The 12,717-nt window shown below is 32.8% G+C and overlaps 1 protein-coding gene across 5 annotated transcripts; it reads right to left on the bottom strand.

Moving 5' to 3' along the window:
- Positions 1–3,199: 3,199 nt before the first annotated feature.
- LOC107877050 (YTH domain-containing protein ECT4) lies at positions 3,200–7,951 on the bottom strand. 5 transcript variants are annotated; one of them, XM_016723837.2, is made up of 9 exons: positions 7,753–7,951; positions 7,034–7,110; positions 6,812–6,950; positions 6,601–6,671; positions 5,871–6,431; positions 4,851–5,447; positions 4,508–4,720; positions 4,184–4,330; positions 3,200–4,040 (listed from the first exon to the last, which is right to left on the bottom strand). In XM_016723837.2, the coding sequence occupies exons 1-9, from the start codon at positions 7,778–7,780 to the stop codon at positions 3,774–3,776; spliced, it is 2,100 nt and encodes a 699-aa protein (XP_016579323.1). In that variant the 5' UTR covers positions 7,781–7,951; the 3' UTR covers positions 3,200–3,773. The 5 variants fall into 5 exon arrangements, with proteins under 5 accessions (XP_016579323.1, XP_047252878.1, XP_016579318.1 ...); XM_047396922.1 differs by having other exon boundaries at positions 4,851–5,444; XM_016723832.2 differs by having other exon boundaries at positions 7,034–7,140; positions 7,694–7,916.
- Positions 7,952–12,717: the final 4,766 nt, after the last annotated feature.

Raw genomic sequence — 12,717 nt, 5'->3', positions numbered from 1 at the left:
TTCAACCTATAAGGTAGGAGATTTTTTTCATCACTATTCTTAACTTGATAGATATTATATTATTATATAATATTTTTGAAAGTATTGTATTTAATCCAAATAAAAGTTTGAAGAAACATATTAGGACTTTTGCCTAATCTTTCTTAGACGTGAGAAAAAAAAATCATAAAATTAGGAATTTAACCATAATAAGAAAATCTTCTCCATTTAAATATTTAATATTAAAAAAATAATAAAAAATGGTGAAAAGATAATTTTATGTATAGCGGAGATTTTTAATGAAGGACAAAAAGTTCAAATCACTTTTATAAGGGTCTTCACACTTTTAATATATTATAGATATAGATATAGATTATAGATTATAGATTATAGATGTATATTATAATTCGCATTTGTATTTGTATTTTATAGCTTGCACTTGTGTTTATATTTTCTAGTATGCACCATCATTTATATTTTATATATAATTCGCCCTTGTATTTTAAAGAATTATTTTATATTTGTATTTTATAATTGACTGAATATTGTATTTATATTTTGTGATTTTATTTTATTTATATTTGTGTCTTATTTTTATCGATGTACTTGTATTTTTAAAGAAGTATTTTGTATTCATATTTGTTATTTAATGTGTTTCATTTATTTGTATTTGAATTTGTAGTTGATAAGATCATTTGTATATCTAAAGAACTGAAAAAAAATATTTTTTTCTACGAACACTTGTATTTATAAAAGGATAAATTATACATACAAATGTTACATTTGAATCAAATGATATATGTTTATACAACTTGATAGCATATGCATACAAAATGATACATGCTTATATACAAATACAAATGATAAATTTAAAATACAAATACTAACAATATATTTGCATTGAATGGCACATTGCATATTGATATATTTAAGGCCCAAACAAATATAATTAATTCATATACTTATTTATATACAAATACAAATGATAAATTATACATATTTGCATACAAATAAATATAAAATTTAATATACAACAACAAAAAAAAAATGAGAGGAAAAAAAAGAGGAAAAGTGAAAAGGAAAAAAAAAATAAAAAAAAAAAAGGAAAAGGAAAAAAAATGAAAAAAAAATAGAAAGAAAGAGGAAACGAAAAAAAAATTGAAAAAAAAAATGAGAATAAAAAATAGAAAAAGAAAGAAAATAATTGAGAGACGCTATGAATCGTATTTAATAAGAAAGAAAAGGCAGAATTATAATTGATTAAAACTTAAGCTAAATAGGATAATTAAGAATCTATATTTGCTAAGTCACGTAGTTATCCCATTCAAGGGTGACTGTGATTTCAAAGCACCCTTGAGGGTATATAATTTAGGGGAAAGGACGTGGGCTGGCCACTTTCAAAAGAAATGATCCACAATTTGAAAATGTGAACAATTGGAGTCAGTCGACCCAATTTATTTTCCTTTTTTAGCCATTTGACCTAATTTATAACAATTGAAGTCAGTCGGTCACATGCAGTCTTTATACCCAATTGATACACTTTTTACCACATTGATACACTTTTAAGAAAAGATAGGGGGATCCCTATACCCAATTGATACTTTTTTATACCACATTGATACACTTTTATAACAAGAGAGAAGGGGAATCTATGCATGCATATGCAGAGTCCATATATCCAATTGATACTCTTTTATACTAAATTGATACACTTTTATACCACATTAATATATTATATATACCACATAAATACACCTTTTATGGAGAAAATCTGTGCAAGCATATACAGTAGCTATACCAAATTGATACAATACATATAGCACATTCATACACCTTTTCAAATGGATGGCTAGAAATATGTGCATGTTTTTGTGTACATATAGCACATTCACTGCTCTACTCTGCCGTCTCTTTTCCCTTCTCAACACTTTAAATGTTTCAATATAGCAGTTTCGCTGGTTGGTTACCTGAACTCTCTCTTATGGGTGAAAATTTGATTTCCAACCTTGTCATATACTTACCATTTTTTTAAAAAAAAAAAAAAAAAATCACTATATAAGTTGATGACAAAGCTGATTAGCAGAACAATGTCTACCTTCTACTGCAAGCAAAAGCAAACTTCCTCATTTTTTGTTTTTTCTTTTTGTTGCTGTGGACAGAAAATAAGAAATAGACCTCCTTTTTCTAGCAAATTTTGATGGATTAACATGAACAAGCGGACAGGAAACAAGAAATAGACCTCCTTTTTCTAGCAAATTTTGATGGATTAACATGAACAAGCGGATCAATTTTACTTTGTTCTTTTTGTTGTTGTGGACAGGAAACAAGAAATAGACCTTTTTCTAACAAATTTTGAACAAGCGAATCAGTTTTACTTTTTACAGCAACTGAACGGTAAAGAGAACTCCTCCTTTCTATTAAATTGCCAACAGACGTGAACCACTGACTACTCTCTTCGGCGAGAAATAGAGGAAATGGAGAAAAGGGGAGAGAAGAAATGAAATGGTACACGATTTATATTAAAAAATAGCAATATTATTTTAGTTTTAGGAGTCATTTTTATCCTTACCCCTATAGTTTACTAGTATTACTATTATTCTGCAAATTACGAGTTCTATTTACTTTCGGACAAACTTTCCATATACGTTTCTCAATAGACAATTAGGCTGTACGAGTTTGAAAAAAGACCAAGAAACACGATAACTAGAATGCGCTGGTGTGCACACACAACCTCACTGCAAATGTACTCCACAATCATGTTATCAAAAGCTTCTTGAATTAACCCACTGCAAATGTACTCCACGCTAATATAAAGCACGAACAGACACTACGACTATTAAGTTGCATAAGTTCTATTTTGAGGTAAATGAGTAATTATAGTAGATTAGCAGCACGTTCAATACTATTAAAGGGATCATTTGGCATGCGCAACAAGGGAAATAATTCCAAAACAAAGTTCAGAATTTAACTTTGTACCATATTTGGTGCATATTAAATTATTCCCAAGACTAATGTATCCCACCATTTGCAATAAAATGGCGGGATTACAACTCCATACCGTGGGTGGAATAAAATAATCCCAAAGAGATATCCCTAATACCAACTCATGAGATATCCTCCTTTATCCCATCAGGTGTACCAAACGACCCCTTTAATACTACGTGGCAGCTCTCTTTCTTATTAGGTGGTGCTTTTGACTAAATTAACATGAAAACACGGAGAACAAAAATTGAAACATCACTATCATAAGATCTTTGGACAAACTATATTGCAATGCATTCCCACCTTGATTCTAGCTCTTTTTGACCAGTACCAAAAGCACTGTTGACCTGTCACAACAGATTGATCTAGATTTACAAGATAGGATTAGGAGCCAAACTAATAATAACAACAGGAACTCCAACTGTAAACCCCCAACTAAGGATAAAGAAAAAGAAAAAATGAACCAAAACCCCACAAGTCAAAATAAACAAAAAGCAAAGGTAAATTATCCTAAAACCCAAATCCCAAAGGTGTATGAAACCCGTCAGAAGCTAAAGCAAAGCAAGGAACCTGGCCCATGAGGAAATATGGGGCTAACATTACTTTCTGATGTCCTAGAAGCAGATGAAATAGCTTTGTCACTAACTGATTTTACCATGGGAATCTCGTTCTTTATGCAAGAACCAACTTCAAACACAGCTAGGACAAAAGTGGGCAGTCCAACGGTTATGAGATCTAACCAAATATCAGCATGTAGTCAACGCTCCAATTTAGGAACTGTTAACAACAGACCGCCCTTAATTAGGCTGAAGCTAGCATGCATTAGCAACCCCATTTGCTATCCCATTAGCTACAGGTTTCTTGTCCGACCCAATGACTGGCTTTGCACCCTTCACATCATCCACTAATTTTGTAACTGAAACATTTTCTGCAAGCTTGACCTGTCCATTAGGTTGAAGAGGCAGTAAACCTTCCTTGTTCAAAACAGCAGAAACTTCTGAAGGTTTCTGGGAATTAAGTTCGCTGTTAGCATTTTCTTTGTTCTTCTCTTCAGAGACTTTGCCTTCCCACACCTGCGGCTGAGACAACCAAAGGAGGAGGACGCCAATTTATATGAAAAGTTGACTAGAGTTAAATGCACTAGTAAAAGCACCTAATCATCATGTTTTTCTCTAATATAAGTTCATTAAATAAACAGAAATGTAGGACATATATATGCTACCTGCTTCTGGAATAGCTGCTGCTTGGCCTTCTTTTCCTGGATTCTCTTCTGACGATCCTCATAGAACTCAAAATCATCAAGGATGCACTGTTTGCTAATATGATCCTTAAATATTTTAAGCAGCTGTTGGCCCTGATCCATTTTAACCTGTATAACAAAAGAAAAGTTGGTAAAAACCCTTAGCATCTTTAATTGAAAGAGTTGGCAGAAGCTTAATTGATAATAACCAGAAGGGCAAAAATCAACTGAACAAAAGAGACTAGACACCACGCAGAAACCACTACACACTCCATCTCGTTGACAATATTAAAGTCCATTTCATACCTCCTGAGTGTCTCTGCTGTTGGTAACAGGCTTGTTCTCATTGTTTTCCAGAGTGATATGTTTCAATAAGCTGTTTGGAACATCCTTCACAATGTGCCATTTGACAGGAAAACAGCCGATCCACTTGTCTTGCTGCCAATAATCCACATTCTTGTTGAAATCAACCGGTCCTACCATCTCTGCAACACCAACAAACTGTCCGCTTGTGTTTACCTGCATAAAATGTGCAAAAATAAGCATTCAAACAAAGTATGTGAACCTTACACGAATATAAATTATATAAGTTCATGTATGACCAGATTAACACAAAACTTGGAGAAATAATTTACATATGAATGCTCACCGAGAAGAAAAGGAAGACAGGACAACTTCCAGACTTCTGTTGAGCCTCCTGGTATGCAGCATCAAGCTTCTTGTTACCATTTGGTGTGCTAGCCCAAACATTATATTTGATGCTTTTGTGCACATCGTCTTCACTGTAAGACTTGATGATAAAAAACTTGGCATCAGTATATGTCACTGGAAAATCTTGACAGTTGTATTGTTCTCTGTCTAATATCAAGCTTGGTTTATCTTTTTCGGCATCATTGGTTACATTGAGCGGAATATTCTGCCCCTTGACTGCCAGAGCAACTGGTGTAATACCCTTCTGATTCTTCGCTCCTTTACCTCTTGGTCCCCTGTTGAGCTCATTTAGACCGTCCATGTTCTCATTGCCGTAGCCATAGAAACTACTTCCTCTACCCCTGGGTTTAAATCTGTTATCAACAGCCATCCACCCACGACCTGTAGTACGAGAATCATACCGGTTGGACCCAAAGCCCATGCCAGAACTGAATGTATTCCCATACTGCCCATAATATTTGTTGGGATACATCCTATTCATATAGCCATTAGTTGTATTCATGCCAGACGAGGGCCTAGGGTGGTGCAAACCCTGCTAATGAAACAATAGAATCAGTATTGACAGACAGTTCAAAACATATATATAGAAAACCTTTTCAGGCAGCTGCTGTCTCCAACTCCTAGAGTACCCTCTAAGTAGACGTGTGTTCATAAAATCAAATATTTTTTACTTAATTTGGAATTTTTGAAGTTAGAGTTGAAGATGGAGTAGTGATTGGTTCTACTTTCTACAAAAGGAGAGGAGAGAATTCTATATGGAATTACGAAGATGGAGTTAAGAGAACAGGTTATAAGTTGTTTTTCAAATCCAGAATCCAACTTCTGATTTTCAAATAAAGTGAAAACTGTTCCGGAAAAACTTATATGGCCAAAAGGGACCCAAGTCTCTCTCCAAGGAAACCTTAAACTACTAAAAACAAGAAAAGCTATTGATCAATATTATAGAATAGCAACGTACCACTACATGCGGATGAACATTCTGATTTTTTGATGATAGAACAGCACTGCCATTCGAAAATGATGGTGTAACAGAATTACCCGTCACTATCCTAGCTTGCCCGTCATTGAATATTGATCCATCTAGCCATGGAATGGGCGATCGTACACCATCAAAACCAAATCTAGGATCCTGATAACCAGAAGCAACTCCTCCAGGATAGGCTCCCCGTCCAAAAGAACCATTAGTATTTAAGGATGAGCTCTGGAATGCAGGCCTCACAGATGTAGGCCCATTTGCAATGCCATTAGATTTTCCAGTAGCAGAATCCACAGACAATGGTGCTTGGTCCGCAACAGAAGAGGTGGAAATCTCACCTTTTGGTGGAGCAACCGAAGTAGCATATGGAGTACTGGTTGGAGGGACGGGCTGGAAATATGGATAGTGGTAGTGTTGTGCTCCATAAAGCTGGCCATCATGCCCCACAGTGGGGACAGGGGAAGTAGCAGGCGAGTATGGACTATAGGCTGCATAACCATAGCCGTGGTGATACATAAGTGACCCGTTGTCCCCATATGCTCCCTGCAATTTGAACATATGAAAACCGAAAACATAAACAAAAACCCAACTAACATTTATTCAAAGTCTATAATGTAAGTCCAGAAAGCATAAAAGATCCGGTGACACAAAAAATGCAATCCAACACGCAATCAGATTACCACATCAAACACATTCAAACAGAATAGCTTACAGTCATATCAACTCCATCCGAATTCACATATCTTGAATAGTCCTCCCATTCATTACCAGAACCATCATATCCTATAGCAGAATAAAGAACATCAGTTTGAACCAAGTGAATGAACAAAACATAATTATCCTAACAGAAGCTATACGATGTACATATACGCTGTTCTGACACAAAGTGAAGCCATAAATTTACTTCATGGATATCAATATACCATAATAGTATGCTGTAGAGGGATAACCATTAGGAACATAGCACAAAGTTGGATCCATGAAATCCGGCAACACAGGGGTCACAGATCGATCCACTGACTGGATCTGGCCATTTCCAACGTCTTTTGAGTCCACGGAAGGCTGAAAAGAAATAAAGAAACCAAATTAGGAACTGCAGACTAGTTGACCGAGGCAAAGCATTTAGAGAAAACACTAACAAATACCTTCTTTTTTGGCTCTGAAATTTCAAGTGTCTTATTCTGAGAATCCAATGACAACTTCTGCAGCAAATCTGCAGCTTCTATAGCAGTAAAGTGAAGGAACAACACTTCTTCACACCTTAGCCGAAAAACACATTAACAACTAAGCGTAGAATAATCCCACATATTTTTCTCAATAAAAAAATAATCTCACACATCAATTAAGTTTGTACAGTGCAACACACAACTCAATCAAATTAACTAAGTTCACTAGAATTAGCCTATGAAACATTTCAAATCCAGAGTCTCAAATAATTAGAGAATGTAAAAAAGAATTTTAAACAAACTAGATATCTACTGATGCTTAAACAGAAAACAAAAGTTATATGTCACTAAATCAACTACCCAATTTTCCAGCATATATAAGCTATATACATAAGCTAGAGAGAGAGAGAGAGAGAGAGAGAGAGAGAGCCTGCACCACAAAGGCCCCCTTCCAATAAGCAAAATAGAACATATAGATTTATTTTCTCAGAGTAAAAAGTTCTAAACAGACCATACATAAATCACTCGCTAATCAAAACCAAAACCAATAGAAAAAAATAGCACAGATATCGGAAGCTCAGATCTACACAAACCCAATAGAGCCAGATGAAAAATCTAGCATATAGAACATAGAGATACCTATAACAATGATTTGAACAGGAGGAGAAAAACAAGGAGTAGACATATGATAAGGATACGATCAGCAGGAGGAGCAACGGTGGCCATAACAAAGATAGATCTCCAAAAAGGAGGAGTTGTAAAACCCTAGAGAGACAACGGGCGGTGTGAGAGAGTGTGTGTCAGTCAGCCGCCACCAAAATAAAGAGAGAAAGAGGGTTTCGGATTTGAGAGAGAGAAACTATAAAAAGTGAGGGTTTTCATCCATAAATTGCTTGTGATTCAAATAAGCACTCACCCCCCTCATATTTCTCATATTTGCAGATCTGTCCCTCTTTTCTCACCTCACTAGCGGGCAGGATGTTAGTGGGTCGATTTGGGTCGGTTATTGATCAAAATTATAATCAAATCAACTTAGTCAATTTTTAAATTTTAAAAATCAAATCAAATCAACACAAAAAAATAATCATCGATTTGGTTCTTGGCAGTTTAGTTCGGTTTGGTTCGATTTTTTCGATTTATAACTTTAACTAATGATAAAATTGAAATTTAAAAAAAAAAAAAAAAAACCCAATCAAATAGAGTGTTGTGCCCTAATCTTGAAACTAAGATGTCAATTTAGTGTTATACTTAGGCAAAGTCACGAACAACATCATATGAACGCTTCTACTAAAACTATTTAGAAACTGCATATAAGAGAACGATATAATAAATCCCCTAAAAGGTGAACACATAATTTTTTTTTGCTCAATAGGAACCAAAAAGAAAGTTCAAAATGAGTGATTATTCATAATCTAATTAAATTCACCTATAAAATTCCCTAAACAACAAGATAATTTTCACAATTAGTATCATTTGTTATTCAAAGTATGAAAATCATTTAGAATCTCATAACGTACTATCAACTAGATGGAGACATATGACTAAAAGTGTTACGATTAAAGTTAAATTTATGATTAAAATTTAAAATCTATAAATATTTATTTTTTATTCATGAATAATATATAAATATTTTATATATATATATATATATCGGTTTGGTTCTTTTGTCGGTTATTTTAGAGTAAAACCAAAATCAAACCACATAAGTATCGTTTTTTAAAATTTAAAACCAAGCCAAACCAAATGTCGATTTTTTTAATCGGTTTGATTTGATTCGCGGTTCGATTTGATTTTTAACCAAACCATTAACACCCCTACTTGCGGGTCATCGTACCACCTCACAAGAAACTGCTGACTCTTTCACGTGGCTCTGTCTTATTGACTTGTGATATTTTGCAGTGTTTGGTGAATGAAAAATATTTTTAAAAAAATACATTTTAGTGTTTAGTTAAAGAGCAGAAAATATTTTTTAGAAAAATATTTTTTGAGTCGGAAAAAACTTTTTTAGTGTATGTTTGATATGAAGGAGGAAACATTTTCAAATAAAATAAGTTGTTTCTACTTATATTTTTGTGTTTGTTATTCAAGTAGAAAAAATATTTTTTAAAAGTGTTGGGTCGGGTAAGGGTAGCATAAGAAAAACGTTTGAACTTTAAAAAAAGAAAAATATTGGAGGGGGAGGGGGGGGATAGGATTGGGTTTTAGGATAGGGGATAAAGTAAAAAAAAAAAATTGAAATATTTTTTAAAAAAGTAAAAGGTTTTTTTATGGAGGTGGTAGGGGATTGGGGAACGGAGTAGGGATAAGTATTTTTTAGAATCGTATGAATATTTTAACTTGAAAGTGATATTAATGAAAGTTTTAAAAAATATTTTCTTTACTTTTTGAAGGAAAGTCATTTTTCTTAAATTTGAGAAAAATAAGTTGATTGAAAAAACATATTTCAAAATATTTAAATCAACCAAACATGAAAAAATTGAACAATAATTTTGAGAATACCAAACACACTCTAAGTGTGGTGACTTTGGGTTACTCGGCGGCTCTTTGCAGTTTCGAAACAATTGTAGTAACCCCTTCTATAAGGAATCCAAATATTTCTTTTTACTTACTTTATAAGAGGGAGTTTAGCATGTAGCAGTTCGATATCTCTGTTAATGTTGTCAGTTTCATATGATTTAATTATAATTTTACTATATTATTCATAATTAATTATTATAAGTTATTTACGTATTAAAAAATTAATAATATTTAATAAAAACAAGTAAAACAAACATTTCTGATATGTCTGCTTCAGCTGATCCAATCGTAATTTTACTATGTTACTCTTAATTAATTACTAGTTTACAATATGTGCATTACACGTATGTCAAACGTTAATTAAGAATAATGTATATAAAAAATCATTTTGTGTAGATTATTTTAGTAAGTACAAAACTTTAAAAAAGATAACGTAAAATTTTAAAGATAAAAATGTGTAGTTAATTAAAAGAATTTAGTCATTATACTTATTTTTTAATTTTAAAAGCACTTTATTTTCACAAAAAGTTATTTTTATACTCAGAATTCTATATTTTTATCAAATTAAAGGTAATTTAGATGAGTATAAATCTTTAACGTGTTAGGGGTTGTTTGGTTGTTGTTAAGAATAGAGTTATTCATGTATTTGGATCATGTATAACTTATACAACATTTCATAGGTTCGAAGAAAAATAAGTTATTGATAAGTTATTGATGTAATTATGTTTAATTCAAATATAGATGTGTTATACAGTTGTACTTTATATAAAATATAATTTTCCTTGAAACAATCTGTGTACGTATACTATTATCATCATTATTGTCAACACTTCACTTTCTATTTATTTATTTATTTATTTATTTAATTATTATAAAATTATATTTTGATCTATACTGTTTTATTTCCATTGTTTCAATTATATGACGCACTTTTCTTTTTAATAAATATAAAAAAAAAATTATTTATCTGTTTAGTAATAATAACTAAAAAAATCTATTTCACTCCTAATGAGATGATTTCTGATAACAGAAAATATATAATCTAATTTAGATCATAAAGTGTAACGACCTAAAAATTTGGTGAAATATGTGAAATTTATGATTTTGTGTGATTTGACTATTTTACCCTTCCTCGTAGTTGCATCATGGTATTTCTGGGGTGTGGGAGTGATTGACATGATTTTCGATGCATTTTGGTATCATTTATACAATATTGTGTTTTTTGATGGCTTTGATAGTCTTATTTTGGACTTATATGGATATCTTTTGATCCGTGCGATGGATGGCCGAACGGATAGCGCCAGCAGCTCCAGAATGGAAAATTGAAAATATGGATGTGGGACTCACATTTGATCGAAACAACTTCGGATGGAAAATTCGACTTCGCCAACAATTCTAAAATATCAATTTTAAGGTATTAGCATGTTTGGTATGATTTTATGGCTTTAATTCTCATTTCGACCCTCGATTTAGAAAATTGTGATTTCGAGTTTCGGGGTCAATTTTGTAGAAATAATATTTTTTTAAAAATTTGATATCGCCATCGCATCCGAAATGTCGAATTTAGTGTAGTTGCATAGTTTGTTTGCATAAATCAAACTCCGAACGAATCCCGAGCACCCAAACGAAGTCCGAATTGGACTTAAAATAGAAAATCGACAACTTTTTGCCCATTTAGTGCAGATTTTCTGCACTATTTAAATAGTTTTTGGGTCCATTTTTCATCTTGCCTCTTGAGAGTTAAACCCTAAATAGTTTGAGAACTTAAAAACAAAGTTTGTGGGAGCTTAGGAAGCTAAATTAACACTTTTTTTTTGTTTTATTACGGATTAAAGGTAAGAATTCACCATTTTCTTAGTAATTTCTTGATTAATTTCTCAAAACCCCAAAAATCTTAGGGCATGATTTTAAACCCAAATTTCACTCCGTTTCACTTGAATAATGTTTTTATCTTATAATTACTAGTTTTTCATCAATTTAACCTTCAAAACAACTCTGATTTTTTATTTTAACCCAGATTTCAAAGATTTTACCCGATAAAAGCTCAAAAATATTTTTTCTTCGATTTAAACCTCGATTTTTACTCGATTTAACTTGGGTTTTCAGCTGTAGGTTCCTAAAAATATGGAAAACATGTTTTTGAAGCAAAGTTCTGATTTTGCCCTTTTTTTTCGAAAATCCATTTTGGGGGTCCGTTTTGACCCCAATCAAAAGTTATCAATATGGGTGTCGTTGGTTTTATCTTGACGCATAGATTTCATAGTTAATGTTTTTAGTAGATTTCGAAATATTCGTAAAAAGTAAGGTCACAGATTCAAGTGTAGCGGACCGATTTCGGCTTTTGAGGTAGGTTATGACTTAACTTTTTCAGACTGGGTTGGGTAATAAATGATGATACAAAATGCATGTTAAGGGTGGGAACTAATCATGAAAAATAGCTATCTATGTGTTGTGCCCGTGTGGGGACTTATATGTGATATAATTATCGAAATTGAGATATTATGTGATATGTGTGACCGTGTGGGGTCCTATGTGATATTGATAGCCTTGAATACATATGAATAATTGTATTGTGTTGTTAAAATGCTAATGTGGTATCATTGGTGTATTGTGATTAAATTTATACCTTATTGGCGAATAAGACATGTGAAAATCCATGGATTATACGAAAATAATGAGCGGATATTGACGCATGTGGTTGTGGTTGTGGAAATGTATCATTGTGGTTGGTTGTGAAAATATATCATATGGTTGTTTGTGGAAATACTCATTGTGATTGGTTGTGAGCATTACATCTCCATATCATACTCATTCATGAAACATTGGTACCACCGTTGCAACATATGAGAAACACTGGCAATACCTTTTTAAAAGATATTGTAACACCTTATAAAGCTCTTTCCAAGGGATGTTCCGGAAAGGAAATATGAGATATGTGGATTATATACGAGTTGACGAACCCCCCATGGGTCCTGCGTTGGGAGGGTTACCTCCGTAGGTGTATACGGGGATTGTGTGACGATTTCGGAGGTTGTACGATGACCTCGTGCATCATCACATCATCATCATATACATTGCACTTACTTTATTGTGTTATGTTTTGTTGTATTGGCATATTGACTTGTCATCTATGTATTTATCGTATC

The sequence above is a fragment of the Capsicum annuum genome, chromosome 1 (assembly GCF_002878395.1).
Source record: "Capsicum annuum cultivar UCD-10X-F1 chromosome 1, UCD10Xv1.1, whole genome shotgun sequence".
Taxonomy (NCBI): Eukaryota; Viridiplantae; Streptophyta; class Magnoliopsida; order Solanales; family Solanaceae; genus Capsicum; species Capsicum annuum.
Note: the sequence above shows the minus strand (reverse complement) of the source record. Positions and strands in the feature narration are given on the sequence as shown.

Coding starts and splice junctions, on each gene's coding strand:
- LOC107877050 (XM_016723832.2), bottom strand. CDS start 7,739: ATGTCTACTCCTTGTTTTTCTCCTCCTGTTCAAATCATTGTTATAG. Junction 4,331..4,507: donor ACAGCAGAGACACTCAGGAG/GTATGAAATGGA, acceptor TTTGTTATACAG/GTTAAAATGGATCAGGGCCA. Junction 4,041..4,183: donor AGCAGCTATTCCAGAAGCAG/GTAGCATATATA, acceptor TGGTTGTCTCAG/CCGCAGGTGTGGGAAGGCAA.